Genomic DNA, 15,295 nt, shown 5'->3' on the forward strand with positions numbered 1-15,295 from the left:
ATAGCTTTACATAATGGTGTAGAAAACGTCACAAGATCACCTAATGGTGTAGAAAAAAGTCACAAGTTATAGCTTTACATAATGACCCATAATGGTGTAGAAAAAGTCACAAGTTCACCTAATGGTGTAGAAAAAGTCACTACTTCACCTAATAGTGTAGAAAAAGTCACAAGTTCACCTAATGGTGTAGAAAAAGTCACAAGTTCACCTAATGGTGTAGTAAAAGTCACAAGTTCACCTGATGGTGTAGAAAAAGTCACAAGTTCACCTAAAAGGTGTAGAAAAAGTCACAAGTACCTTATGGTGTGGAAAAAGTCACAAGTTCACCTAATGGTGTAGAAAAAGTCACAAGTTCACCTAATGGTGTAGAAAAAGTCACAAGTTCACCTAATGGTGTAGTAAAAGTCACTAGTTCACCTAACGGTGTAGAAAAAGTCACAAGTTCACCTAATGGTGTAGAAAAAGTCACAAGTTCACCTTGGTGAAGAAAAAGTCATTGGTTCACATAATGGTGTAGAAAAAGTCACTAGTTCACCTAATGGTGCAGAAAAAGTCACAATTTCACCTAATGGTGTAGAAAAAGTCACAAGTTCACCTAATGGTGTAGAAAAAGTCACAAGTTCACCTAATGGTGTAGTAAAAGTCACAAGTTCCCCTAATGCTGTAGTTAAAGTCACAAGTTAACCTAACGGTGTAGAAAAAGTCACAAGTTCACCTTACGGTGTAAAAAAAATCACAAGTTCACCTAACGGTGTAGTAAAGTCACAAGTTCACCTAATGCTGTAGTAAAGTCACAAGTTCACCTAATGGTGTAGTAAAAGTCACAAGTTCACCTAATGGTGTAGTAAAAGTGGATAGTTTACTATTTACACAATGGTGTAAAAGACATTACAGTTTACACAAAGGTGAAAAAGTCTAGTTTACACAACAGTGTAAAGACTTTTCATCAGATTAAAGGCCTTGTCATGTCAGTCTTTAAATTTATTCAATAAGAACAGCATATTGCACTTTCCATGTTTATTTTCACATTATTTTAACTCCTGTTAATTTGGCAAAACTTGAGTTTTAAAGTTTGAAAGGAACAACAACAACAAATCCCCCTACATTATGAAATATATCATTACTGTGGTGGGGCATCAAATATTTCTTTCAAATATAATCAGTTCAAGTTGTACTTTGAACAGATTCATTGTCTAGTCAAATATTAGCAAGTTTAATCATGCATCATCTTTTCTAGTTGAATGAGTACAGCTGACTTTGGTTCCAAATTGCACATGATTTTCAAAGGGAAATATTTTTGTTCACTATAAATTGAAGGATGTAATTTAGGTGAGCAACATAAACTTATTCATAACTCCTTATTCCAGAAATAGTTCCAGTGAGAAGGTGTTCCATGATTGGAAGTAAATACGTTCAGTCTAAAGCTAAAATATTTAAATGTATGAAATAATTTACCTGAGACAATGTTAACAACTCTGTAAGGTATTCCTAGGACCTTATTAAATTCTTCAGCATTCCCAATCATCTCCTCAAAAATCTCCCAAGATTTGTTGTCATGTGGTGAAGTAAGTACAAACTGTTCTACCTGAAATAATTATCATAAAAGTGATAGTACAATGTACTGTCAAACCTGTATTCAAAGGTTGTCTTTATTACCAGAGAAACCTGGCCTTCAACAGAGATGACCTTTAAGTTTAGGTTCATTATGCATAGAAAAATATTACTACCTCTGGATAACAAACTTCCACCAGAGCAAGTTTGTTGTTCCCAATGTCTTTGATTTTGATCTTTGCTTGAATGTTGCTGAATAACAGAGTAGGGACAAAAGACTGTTTGCTTAATAGAAGCTACCTTTTATAGCAGGTTTTTATTTAAAATAAAGCTCAATGCCGTTGGGGAATGTCAGTATGATATAGGAGTTGCCAGGTCATGGTAAATCCTGGAAAAGAACACTAATTATAGATAAATCCACATATACCATGTGAAGAAAACTTTTTACAGTACAGATTCAAGATAAAAGGTGGTTTTCTGTTTTTTAATGTGGTTGTGAACTTTCTAACTGTTTCAATTTTTTAACCAAACAAAAATAATGTCCCAATTGGTAACTGTTATGAAAACTCAACAATTTTCTTTTGTAACTTATGAAAAAGCTTCAATCATCTCGGAATAAAAGTTAAAAACAATTTCTATTCAACCTTGCATAAAGGATTGTCTAAGCACTATTGTCTACAACATAGAATTCCTTATATGGTATTTTATAATATCACCACTGAAAAAAGCTAGGCTAATATATTAATCCCATAAAGATATTGTATTTCATAAAATAAATGATATGGTATCAATGCTTATTTAATACGACACATCATCGTGACTTGGTAAATCACCTCAACTCTAAATACTTCTTAGTATCTCTAAAGATTGGCTATTAAATAAGCAATCCTTTGTTGTTGTATTTTTGTATTTCAATAATATTAATTCTTATGGAATTCATAAATAATCTAAACTTTTACAAATGAAAAACATGAATATTTTGATTTGTCATATACAAACAATGATTTTTTGTAAATAAAAATATTTACAAAGATGTTCCATCTACTTTCCAGCAAAAACTAAAAATAAAAGGAAAAATCTTATAGATTGTCTTGTAAGGTGCATTTTTAAACAAATGGGATTGGATGCCACCTACCAACCACCAAGACTAACCTGATCAGAAAATTTAACATTAAACAGTTTATTATTTTCAATTTAGAAGTAAAAGATTATTACTTATTATCATCAGATAAAATTCAAAAACAATCTTTTTTCTCTCCCAAAACGAAGGTGAATGACCGCATGTCCGAGCACATGTAGAAATTTGATATTAAGTACAATCTTAAGAACTGACCAATCAGACAATGTAATTAAATGATCATGCATAGAACATGCAGTCCTTGACCTCATGTTGATATACTTAAACATAGAAATGCCTTCTTACACACATGGCATTAATAAAAACAATAGTATCCGAAGTTCCAACCAAAAACTCTTTTATTTACAATGAATGTTACTTTAAAAAAAAACTAGTCTTAGCTTAAATCACACCATTTTCTATTTTTTTTCAACAAAATGGGTACTGTGACCCACAATTACTTACATCTACATCCTATAGTCTATGGTGGACAGTTATCTCATTGGCTATCATACCACATCTTTTTTTAAAGAGCTTTTATATTTAATTATGATTTTCAAAAGATTCAACAATTACTTGAATTGTATCCTTAATCTTTTATCATATGTGGCAAGTATGTTTTGATAGACCATAATAAAATTAGAAAATTATAATCTAGACACCTTCATGATCACCCATGTGAAAGTAGTTTGAATTGTTTTAATATTAATTTTAGAAAAAAATCTACAATGAACAACCAACAATGATACTATTAAAGTGTTAAAGTGATTGCAAAATCTCCTCATGACCTCCTTTAGGCCTAACAACCAAAACTAATTCAATGAAAGTTCAGCTTGAAATATACTTTAAAAATTTGAAAGGATGCTTGATAATGAAGTTAAAAAAAAACAGTACAATTATACAAATCCTCAAAGCATCATTATCACTTCATAAATGTCTATATTTGTCCAGTAATCCACACATATTACAATATAGTAAAGTTAATTAGATGTGTGAAAGGCTAATAAACAGATCAAAAATGGAAATAATTGCAGTCATTATAACATTAGCTGTCACTTACAGAATAAGTCAAAGCAATTTATCTCCGGATTAACAAGAATATGCAATAATTAGGTGGTAACAGAGTATCAATAACTATGTATACCTATTAACATCGTAAACAGATCTATCGAGATCCACTGAAATAATCATTTTAAACAAATTGTATAATCATCAAAGGGCATTAACACTATAAGGAGTCAGTTGATGATTTCAGATCCACTTGCCAATCATTTTGTCTGTTTGATGGTTTTTTGTCTGTAATATGAACTTTCAAGATAACTGCAAATAGCCCCAAAAGGGTAAAAAAATCATCATACAAGGGCAAAAACTCTTTCAGGAATCTATTGACATTTTTGATAGCGTCAAACACTTTTAAGACTACTTTGGCAATTTAGTCTTAAATATTTCTCTAACAATTATATTTTACAGGTTATAGTGGTAATGCAAATTGGGTGAAAATTTTAGGATAATCATTTTTTTTCTATGGAGTCAATTAATGATATTGGTCATGTTGGACTAATCTATCAATTAATTTGCTGATCATTTTCTCTCTTTAGTTTCCCTCTTGTAGCAGTCAAAGCTCAATAGTTATTCACCATTTGAAAAATTGCTATTTATTTTATATAAATTAACATTTTAAGGATGTACACCTCTGAGGAGCCAAAAATTTCTAGAACTAAACTTTTTTTCTTAACCTGATTTTTGGATATATAAGACTGTAACAAAATAATTGGTGAAGAAAAAATCATATGGTGGTGCACTTCTCTTTTTGCTACGGCCCTTTATAAAATGACCAATTTTGAAGATTTTCCCATTTTTTCATCGATTTTTACCTATTTTTGGGCTATTATCGTGAAAAAAATCACAGTTCCACAATTAAACTTTTTTTCATACTTTCTATAAAGATGAAGTGGACCACTCTGAATATATTTTACTTAAAAAAACTATAGGTAGGTGTTAATATAAGAAAATTTTATCATATTTTGACGCTTTTTTGTGTAAAATTTACCATGCTGTCTGTCAATTTTGTATTTTTGTGATTTTTCTCAGTTTTAAGAACAAAATGCATATTATTTCAACTTTTTTGTTATAAATGATACATATCTAAGAAATTTGAAAAGACCAAAATAATATGTGATGTATATGATTCTTGTAAAATCATTTTTTGTATCCCTCACCCATTTTCTCAAAATTTGGGCTAAAAATACAGACTTGATTGGTCATAAAATTTGAAAACTGGATCACTCAAAAACCATTCATTGTAAATACACAATTTTTTCACAGAGTTATGTTTGATTACAATATTTTAAGATTCAGTGATATTTTCCACTTGTATCACATGTTTTGGAAACAATTTAAGAATGAGATTTCAACGAGACTGAACGAGACTGAAAAGTCAGAAGAATACATCCTTAATGAAAGTTCTCTTTAATTTATTTCTCGTCTAAATCTAAATGAAATTTAACCATTATTAGCATTAATTAAGGACATATCTGTAGTTTTGTAAAAAACTGATAAAATAATTGTACGATTTATACTTTAAAGGGAGTAATTTCTACATAGAAAACATATGGCTACATTACAATAGGTTTAATTTTGAATTTTGAATAGACATTGATTGAACAACATTGTGTTTCTGCTGTTTATACTAGAATCTGTGCATTGTGTGTTTAACTTATATGTTGTTTTTTGTGTGTGTTTTTTTTTGTTCTTTTTTTTTTCATATGTATTTATCTCATAATGTATGATATTTTGTTGATTGTGTAAATAATTGCTTGTTTTCTTTTTGTATGCAAAATCTTCATATACATGGAGGAAATAAAGATTCATTCATTCATTCATTCATTCATTCATTCATTCATTCATCCTTAATGAAAGTTCTCTTTAATTTATTTCTCGTCTAAATCTAAATGAAATTTAACCATTATTAGCATTAATTAAGGACATATCTGTAGTTTTGTAAAAAACTGATAAAATAATTGTACGATTTATACTTTAAAGGGAGTAATTTCTACATAGAAAACATATGGCTACATTGTCTATAAGAAAAAGACATTGCATATTAATATTTGTATGTAAATTATGATTTCTCAGTAATGACATGTCATTTAAATATGTGTTAAAATTTCATAATAACCATTTATTAAGAGATATATTATCAGTTAAACAGCAAAACAAAACCTGCAATATGTTTTAAAAAATTAAAAAATTAGTGTGTTTTAATGTGAAATACATGTTTTCCGGTATTAAAAAAAATTCTATTGTCCCTCCTTTCATCCCTATACATGTTACAATTGGCTGATATTTGATTTCTGAGATGATATTATGACTAATATTAGATATATCTGAATTTTTTAAAGAAGAAATGTGAAAACTGGGCCACAGCATTGTAATATTTTTGATTGTTTTGTTTGTATCATGCTCACTAAAAGGTAAGATCCATTGTTTGCGGAAAAGGATGGCGTAATAGTCCAAAATAAATAGCGTCTTTAACAAAGAAAGAAGATTTTTTTTTTTTAAATCGGTCAAAGTTTAGATAGCAGTAAATCTCAATAAAAAGAAGCCCTATCATGAATATACAAGAATGTTTCCATAGTACACAGATACCCCTTTCACACTATCATTTCATATGTTTATCGAATTGTGAAATTAGGGTTAAAACTCTAATTTGGCATTAAAATAAGAAAGATCATATCATTGGGAACATGTGTACTAAGTTTCAAGTTGATTGGACTTCAACTTCATCAAAAACTACCTTAACCAAAATCTTTAACCTGAAGCGCCAGATAGACGCGGACCAACGAACAACCAACAAAGGAACAAACAGAGGAATGTACAAACGAACAGACACACAGACCAAAAAACATAATGCCCCTAAGTGTGACATAATAAGTGGGGCATAAAATATTATGATTAAAATTGATTGTAACTAAAACTTAAATGTTCATGATTTGCAAGTACTTTCACTCTTCAGTTTTATGTTAAAACAGTCACTTAATTTTCTTTTCTTTCTTTTTAATTTTTGATAACACAGCAAAACCTGAAGAAACTGACACATTTGTCATTTAATGACATGGTTGTTCATATCATTTTCTTGACAATCAAGTACACAATTGGCATATATTCCATAGTTACAATCAATGACCAGGTTCAAAACATTTGTTTGAACAAATGCATTGATATGAAACATCCAGTTAGGGAAGTTTTCTACTCAGTTTCAAAATAACAAGCTTTTCATAACATTGGTATATATCTATAGGGGATTAATAAAGGGAAAAAAAGTGAGAAAAAAAATATAGGTCTGTGTGCTTATTTTCTAGATATTATATTGCCATTGAAAATTGGCGGGAACATGTTCTCTCTTGATTTTTCATAGCTTTATCATTGACAAGTTTAAGTTCTCAAAAACTATTAAAAAATAACAAAGATTTTATAAGACTTTTACAGCTGACTTATAATTATACATACAAACAATTTATGAAAAGAAAGGTGGGTAAAACATTTTAAGGCATTCAAATGGATAAAAACCAGAAGATACCGAAATCTGACAAAAATTCCAAAATATGACAAGCAAACCTCCTTAACGCTTTTGCAGCATTATACTTTAAATGTTTGAATCAAAGTCACTGCCCTTGATGTAAAGTTAATCAAGCTGGGTATGCTTGTTTTATTAACACTCTTCCTACATCCTTTTTAATACTACCTGTCATGTCTGTAATGTCTATGTTTTGAAGGCACCTATGTTTCAATATTGTATTTAGTATAATATTAATATAATATACAGTAAATTCAAAAATTATTGCATGCATTTATTGTTGTGATTTCAAAAAAAATGGACAAAAATGTGAGATTAATCATTGCCATGTCAAGAAAATCTGCATATAGATATATATATCAAATATAAGAATGTGAGTTCTAATTATTCGCATTAATAAAAACCTCGCAATAATTTCTAAATTTACAGTATATATTGTGTCATAGATCAAATTTATTCATTCATTGTGTATGAACTTGTTTTTTAAAACGTCTATTTATATGGAAATGAGCCATTTGGATTGATATTTTATAGTGTGTCTTTTTATGTTGAAATATTGGACAACAATTTCAGATAAGGTTGAAGGTTGCCGACTGTTAAAACAATTAAAACCTGCTGCATTTTAATGCAACTATCACGAGTCAGGATGCTGTTCAGTGGTTGTCATTTGTTGGTTTGGTTAATAGGTTTTTCATGTTTTATATAAATATTTTACCTACCCTGTTTAAAAAAAGGGCAAACAAACAATATTTTAATTTAGGCCTAAGACCTTTGATTTTCCTGTTTGAACAGTTTGACACTAGACATTTTGGGACCTATTATACTATGGTGTTCATTGTGACTCAAGGCTTCCTGTTAAAGGCCATACTTTGACCTATAATTGTTCACGTTTTTTTACAAATTGTGACTTGGATGGATAATTATCTAATTGGTAGTCCTATCACATCTTCTTATTTATATTCTATTTGTTATTCACTACCACTGTATTTAACAAATGTCTGATATCTAAGTTAAGTATTCACTACCACTGTATTTAACAAATGTCTGATATCTAAGTTAAGTATTCACTACCACTGTATTTAACAAATGTCTGATATCTAAGTTAAGTATTCACTACCACTGTATTTAACAAATGTCTGATATCTAAGTTAAGTATACAAATGTCTGATATCTAAGTTAAGTATTCACTACCACTGTATTTAACAAATGTCTGATATCTAAGTTAAGTATTCACTACCACTGTATTTAACAAATGTCTGATATCTAAGTTAAGTATTCACTACCACTGTATTTAACAAATGTCTGATATCTAAGTTAAGTATTCACTACCACTGTATTTAACAAATGTCTGATATCTAAGTTAAGTATTCACTACCGCTGTATTTAACAAATGTCTGATATCTAAGTTAAGTATTCACTACCACTGTATTTAACAAATGTCTGATATCTAAGTTAAGTATACAAATGTCTGATATCTAAGTTAAGTATTCACTACCGCTGTATTTAACAAATGTCTGATATCTATGTTTAGTATTCACTTCCGCTGTATTTAACAAATGTCTGATATCTAAGTTAAGTATTCACTACCACTGTATTTAACAAATGTCTGATATCTAAGTTAAGTATTCACTACCACTGTATTTAACAAATGTCTGATATCTAAGTTAAGTATTCACTACCACTGTATTTAACAAATGTCTGATATCTATGTTAAGTATTCACTACCACTGTATTTAACAAATGTCTGATATCTAAGTTAAGTATTCACTACCACTGTATTTAACAAATGTCTGATATCTAAGTTAAGTATTCACTACCGCTGTATTTAACAAATGTCTGATATCTATGTTAAGTATTCACTACCGCTGTATTTAACAAATGTCTGATATCTAAGTTAAGTATTCACTACCGCTGTATTTAACAAATGTCTGATATCTAAGTTAAGTATTCACTACCGCTGTATTTAACAAATGTCTGATATCTAAGTTAAGTATTCACTACCGCTGTATTTAACAAATGTCTGATATCTAAGTTAAGTATTCACTACCGCTGTATTTAACAAATGTCTGATATCTAAGTTAAGTATTCACTACCGCTGTATTTAACAAATGTCTGATATCTAAGTTAAGTATTCACTACCGCTGTATTTAACAAATGTCTGATATCTATGTTTAGTATTCACTTCCGCTGTATTTAACAAATGTCTGATATCTAAGTTAAGTATTCACTACCGCTGTATTTAACAAATGTCTGATATCTAAGTTAAGTATTCACTACCACTGTATTTAACAAATGTCTGATATCTAAGTTAAGTATTCACTACCACTGTATTTAACAAATGTCTGATATCTAAGTTAAGTATTCACTACCACTGTATTTAACAAATGTCTGATATCTAAGTTAAGTGTTCACTACCGCTGTATTTAACAAATGTCTGATATCTAAGTTAAGTATTCACTACCGCTGTATTTAACAAATGTCTGATATCTAAGTTAAGTATTCACTACCGCTGTATTTAACAAATGTCTGATATCTAAGTTAAGTATTCACTACCGCTGTATTTAACAAATGTCTGATATCTAAGTTAAGTATTCACTACCACTGTATTTAACAAATGTCTGATATCTAAGTTAAGTATTCACTACCACTGTATTTAACAAATGTCTGATATCTATGTTAAGTATTCACTACCACTGTATTTAACAAATGTCTGATATCTATGTTAAGTATTCACTACCACTGTATTTAACAAATGTCTGATATCTAAGTTAAGTATTCACTACCACTGTATTTAACAAATGTCTGATATCTATGTTAAGTATTCACTTCCGCTGTATTTAACAAATGTCTGATATCTAAGTTAAGTATTCACTACCACTGTATTTAACAAATGTCTGATATCTAAGTTAAGTATACAAATGTCTGATATCTAAGTTAAGTATTCACTACCGCTGTATTTAACAAATGTCTGATATCTAAGTTAAGTATTCACTACCGCTGTATTTAACACATGTCTGATATCTAAGTTAAGTATTCCCTACCGCTGTATTTAACACATGTCTGATATCTAAGTTAAGTATTCCCTACCGCTGTATTTAACACATGATATCTAAGTTAAGTATTCACTACCACTGTATTTAACACATGTCTGATATCTATGTTAAGTATTCACTACCACTGTATTTAACACATGTCTGATATCTATGTTAAGTATTCACTACCACTGTATTTAACACATGTCTGATATCTATGTTAAGTATTCACTACCACTGTATTTAACACATGTCTGATATCTAAGTTAAGTATTCACTACCGCTGTATTTAACACATGTCTGATATCTAAGTTAAGTATTCACTTCCACTGTATTTAACACATGTCTGATATCTAAGTTAAGTATTCACTACCACTGTATTTAACACATGTCTGATATCTATGTTAAGTATTCACTTCCACTGTATTTAACACATGTCTGATATCTAAGTTAAGTATTCACTACCACTGTATTTAACACATGTCTGATATCTAAGTTAAGTATTCACTACCACTGTATTTAACACATGTCTGATATTCACTACCACTGTATTTAACACATGTCTGATATCTAAGTTAAGTATTCACTACCACTGTATTTAACACATGTCTGATATCTAAGTTAAGTAGGTGATAAACACAAATATATACTGAACCAATCTACCTTAATATTGATCAATTACTAATTAGTTTATAATCTCAATCAGCTTTGTAAGTAGATTGTCGCTGACATTTCAGACCAAACACATGTTACTGCTCAGTGCTGTTACAATATAAATATGTTTTGAAGACCAATGTTTACAGGCCAGCTAAACCCTTCCTCTAAGTGTGGGGTTTCCTCACTGTGTTGAAGACCTCTGTGGTCGTTAGCTGTTTTCTGCTTTGGTCAGGTTGTTGTCTCTTTGGCAAATAACCCATTTCTGTTTAAAAAACAATTCTATTTCCAAGCATTTAAGAAGTGTTTATAATTTAATACAATGATTTTTTAGCTTGAAGAGGAGAATGAAATCTAAGAGAAAAGAATTTGTGGAAAAAAGAGAGCTTCAATTATTGAAATGTCAGAGTATCTGACATTAAAAAAAAAATATATATAGTTTTATATTCATCACAGAATGTTCCATCCAAATTGTAAAAAAAATAAAGTTTATATAAAACTAAAATATAAAATACATTAAGAGATTCTAAAATAGCCAGACTGAGTTACTGTCCTTTGTACATGTAATATGTCAATCATAATAATACATGTATATGTTACAGTAAATAGATAAAATTAGGAATTACATGACATGTAACTATTAAAATTTAGGATTCACATGTAAATCCTGTTGCACTTAGTTAATACAAGTAATTCCTAAAACTGCCCAGTTATTACCAGTAATTACTATTTTTTGAATGAATTTTTATACCTATTTACTTACTGATAAATCAATGTTGCATTGTATGATCAGCTGATCAAAAGTAAGAGCAATAATATTAAATAATTTAAAGATCAGTCAGTACTATTACAAAGTGATCATCCAAAAATATACCTTAAAAATGTTAAACTGTCTGAAACATATTGGCTGAATATGAACGATGATAAAGAGTAAATATTTACAGAGACATTGTTCAATATGTACAAGGAATATACATGTATGCGATAGATAATCACAATCTTCTCTCAAGATAAGTATATAAAAAAAGAAAATGTTATATGATTGTAAATGAGACAACTCTTCCAAAGAGACCAAATCACTCAGAAATTAACAGCTACAGGTCACTGTATGGCCTTTTACAATGAGAAAAGCCCATACCACATAGTCAGCTATAAATAGCCTCGAAATAACATACGTAAAACAATTCAAACGAGAAAACCAGCGGCCTAAATAATGTACTGTAATGATTTTCAGGACATTTCTGGTTTATTTCAAATGATTCAACATATAAAAGCTATTTTTACAGTCCTAATTATCAAATTAATGGCTGCAATAAAGAGCGAGAGGTTAATGAGCAACTCTTTTTGTCAGACCTTGTCCAATCCAGGTCTCTTTCCAGGACCCCCTTTAGAGACTTAAATCTAGACTTAGGACAGGCCCATGTAAAATGAGGCGGGGTTAAACTTGTTTTGTCATCCCCATACCCTCTCTCATCTAAATTTGTGATTAATGATGTAAATATTAAATACAGTCATAGGCACATAGTCAAATTTAACCAGAAGGCTCCAAATATATACAGAAATTATAATGTCTGTCTGTGTTAATATTTTTCTGTTCACAATTCAGGACCAGATGTTTTGTAAGGATAGGTGTCATTGGCTTCAAATCCGACACTCTCAGTACGTCAATAGCTAACATTTAATAAATGGGGATTAATACATATTTGCTACAGAAAAGGTGGGGTGACTAAAAAATGACCTGTGTAATACAATTTTGTTGCAAGCATTAATGTCAGGTTACGGCCGTAAAGAGTCTATGTCACAAATTTAACCTTGTTAAAGTGTATCTTAAAGTAAAATAAAAAAATATAAGGGGGGGGGGGGGGGGTTGGAAGGCACATTGTATTAATAATACATGGGTGATGGGTATCAGAGCAACTTTCACACTATAATGCACTATAATTCTCAATTACAATTGGCTGGGTGGCGGGTGCTGACAAAAACTGCCTTCCAACCCCCCCCCCCAACCACCATACAATTTTTTCTGAAATAGCCCTTACAAAAAATTTGGCTTTGAGGTTTCGGAGGAGTATGTTTTTTAAAAAATTTACATATATGTATAGCTACTAGAAATTAAACATATATAACCTTTGGTCTACCAAAATCTATATTTCATAGCATTACAACATAAGTAATCAAAATATTTGAATAAAGCTGAAAGATTGCCTTAATATAGATATAAGAAGATGAGTCTGAGTGTTTATAAACTCTCCATCCAAGTCACAATTTGTAAACATGTTAAACATACAACACATTTACATTCTTTTATTGTTTCTAAAATACTAAACTAACCTTTTCAAACTGATGAACTCTAAATATTCCTCTGGTATCTCTTCCGTGAGATCCTACTTCCTGTCTAAAACATGTCGAGTAGCCTAAGTATTTGATGGGGAGACTTTCGGTGGGTATCCATTCATCACGATGATAAGCTGCAATCGGTTGTTCAGATGTGGCTATTAAATATTTTTCATCAATTGTAGATTCATCTTGCTTTTCACTTCCTTTCCCAACAACCTTGATAAAAACAAATTTCACTTTAGATTATTTAAAATGTTCAAAATAAAATAAAATTTCATTCCCATATATATATAATGCTTAAGTACTAAGGATATCATAGGATGTTTTTATTTTGAAACATAATCTATTGTTCATGTAATATTGTATGCTAGGTGATGCTGCCATACAGGGTATTCTACACTAGACATGTCCATGATGTATGTTATAGTGAACATACCTACTTGATTAAATAGAATTTTACAGATTCGAATGCATTGATTTTTGACGTCAAATGAGAAAATACATATGGTAAGGACACAAGAACCTGGTATGAAAAATCTTTGTACATGACTGATTTTTTCTTTTATAAACAAGAATATGTGTCCATCATGTCCATAGGACCAACTACAACAAACACATCAGATCAGTGAACCATGAAATTTAGCCAAAATACTAATTTGGTATATACATTTAACAATTAACTTAATAAAGCCACACTAATAGTTCTTCGGACAAAAACTCCAAAAAATATGGGCGAGCGAGCACAATTTTTTTAATTGTAAACCAGATGCTCCGCAGGGCGTAGCTTTATACGACCGCAGAGGTTGAACCCTGAACGGTTGGGGCAAGTATGGACACAACATTCAAGCTGGATTCAGCTCTAAATTTGGATTGTGATTAAATAGTTGACACAGCATAGGTTTCTGACACAGAATGAATGTGTTCTAATGAACTTAAAATTTTTGTTTTCTCTTAGAGCAATTCACTATGCTGTTGAATATTAATCCTCTCAAAAAAATGTTTGAAGAAAATTTCTTATTTATGAAATTTCAAATGAGAACAATTGAACCCACTTTTTTTAATCACATCCCCCTTTCCCTTATTCCAAAACTAATCTCAATTAAAATTTCTAATGGAGTTTGCAACAATAACTACTCATTTAAATACATCATAAAATATTAAGATGTAAAAAAACTGCTTGTTATCACTGAATGGTAAAGATTATTTTAATTTATCAGTTGGTAGTAAAAAGTGAATATACATTGTATATTGTATATAACAAAGATTTAAGTTGATTCTGGACAAAGAAAGATAACTCCAATTAAAAAAAAATCTTGCTATTGCACAATATTTTGCAATTAGATATTTCTTGCTTACTATTCTGGACAAAGAAAGATAACTCTAATTAAAAAAAAATTGCTATTTCACAATATTGTGCAATTAGATATTTCTTGCCATTGCGCAATACTGTGCAATTGAAAAGACTTGCTATTGCACAATACTTAATATAATAATTTTAGATCCTGATTTGGACCAACTTGAAAACTGGGCCCATAATCAAAAATCTAAGTACATTTTTGGATTCAGCATATCAAAGAACCCCAAGATTTCAATTTTTGTTAAAATCAGACTAAGTTTAATTTTGGACCCTTTGGACTTTAGTGTAGACCAATTTGAAAACAGGACCAAAAATGAAGAATCTACATACAGTTAGATTTGGTATATCAAAGAACCCCATTTATTAAATTTTTGATGAAATCAAACAAAGTTTAATTTTGGACCCCGATTTGGACCAACTTGAAAACTGGGCCAATAATCAAGAATCTAAGTACATTTTTAGATTCAGCATATCAAAGAACCTAACTGATTCATTTTTTGTCAAAATCAAACTAAGTTTAATTTTGGTCCCTTTGGACCTTAATGTAGACCAATTTGAAAACGGGACCAAAAGTTAAGAATCTACATACACAGTCATGAAAGTTAGATTCGGCATATCAAAGAACCCCAATTATTCAATTTTGATGAAATCAAACAAAGTTTAATTTTGGA

The 15,295-nt window shown here is 30.0% G+C and overlaps 1 protein-coding gene across 1 annotated transcript in view; it reads right to left on the reverse strand.

The window, feature by feature from the left end:
• Positions 1 to 15,295, reverse strand: part of LOC139491033 (serine--tRNA ligase, cytoplasmic-like) — a 37,333-nt gene that overhangs the window by 5,793 nt on the left and 16,245 nt on the right. Inside the window, exons 7-8 of the mRNA XM_071278300.1 lie at positions 13,262 to 13,483; positions 1,456 to 1,585 (exon numbers count right to left, since the gene is read on the reverse strand). Coding sequence (XP_071134401.1) covers positions 1,456 to 1,585; positions 13,262 to 13,483 — 352 coding nt within the window. The remainder of the gene's footprint in view (positions 1 to 1,455; positions 1,586 to 13,261; positions 13,484 to 15,295) is intronic.

The sequence above is a fragment of the Mytilus edulis genome, chromosome 1 (assembly GCF_963676685.1).
Source record: "Mytilus edulis chromosome 1, xbMytEdul2.2, whole genome shotgun sequence".
In the NCBI taxonomy this organism is placed as follows: domain Eukaryota; kingdom Metazoa; phylum Mollusca; class Bivalvia; order Mytilida; family Mytilidae; genus Mytilus; species Mytilus edulis.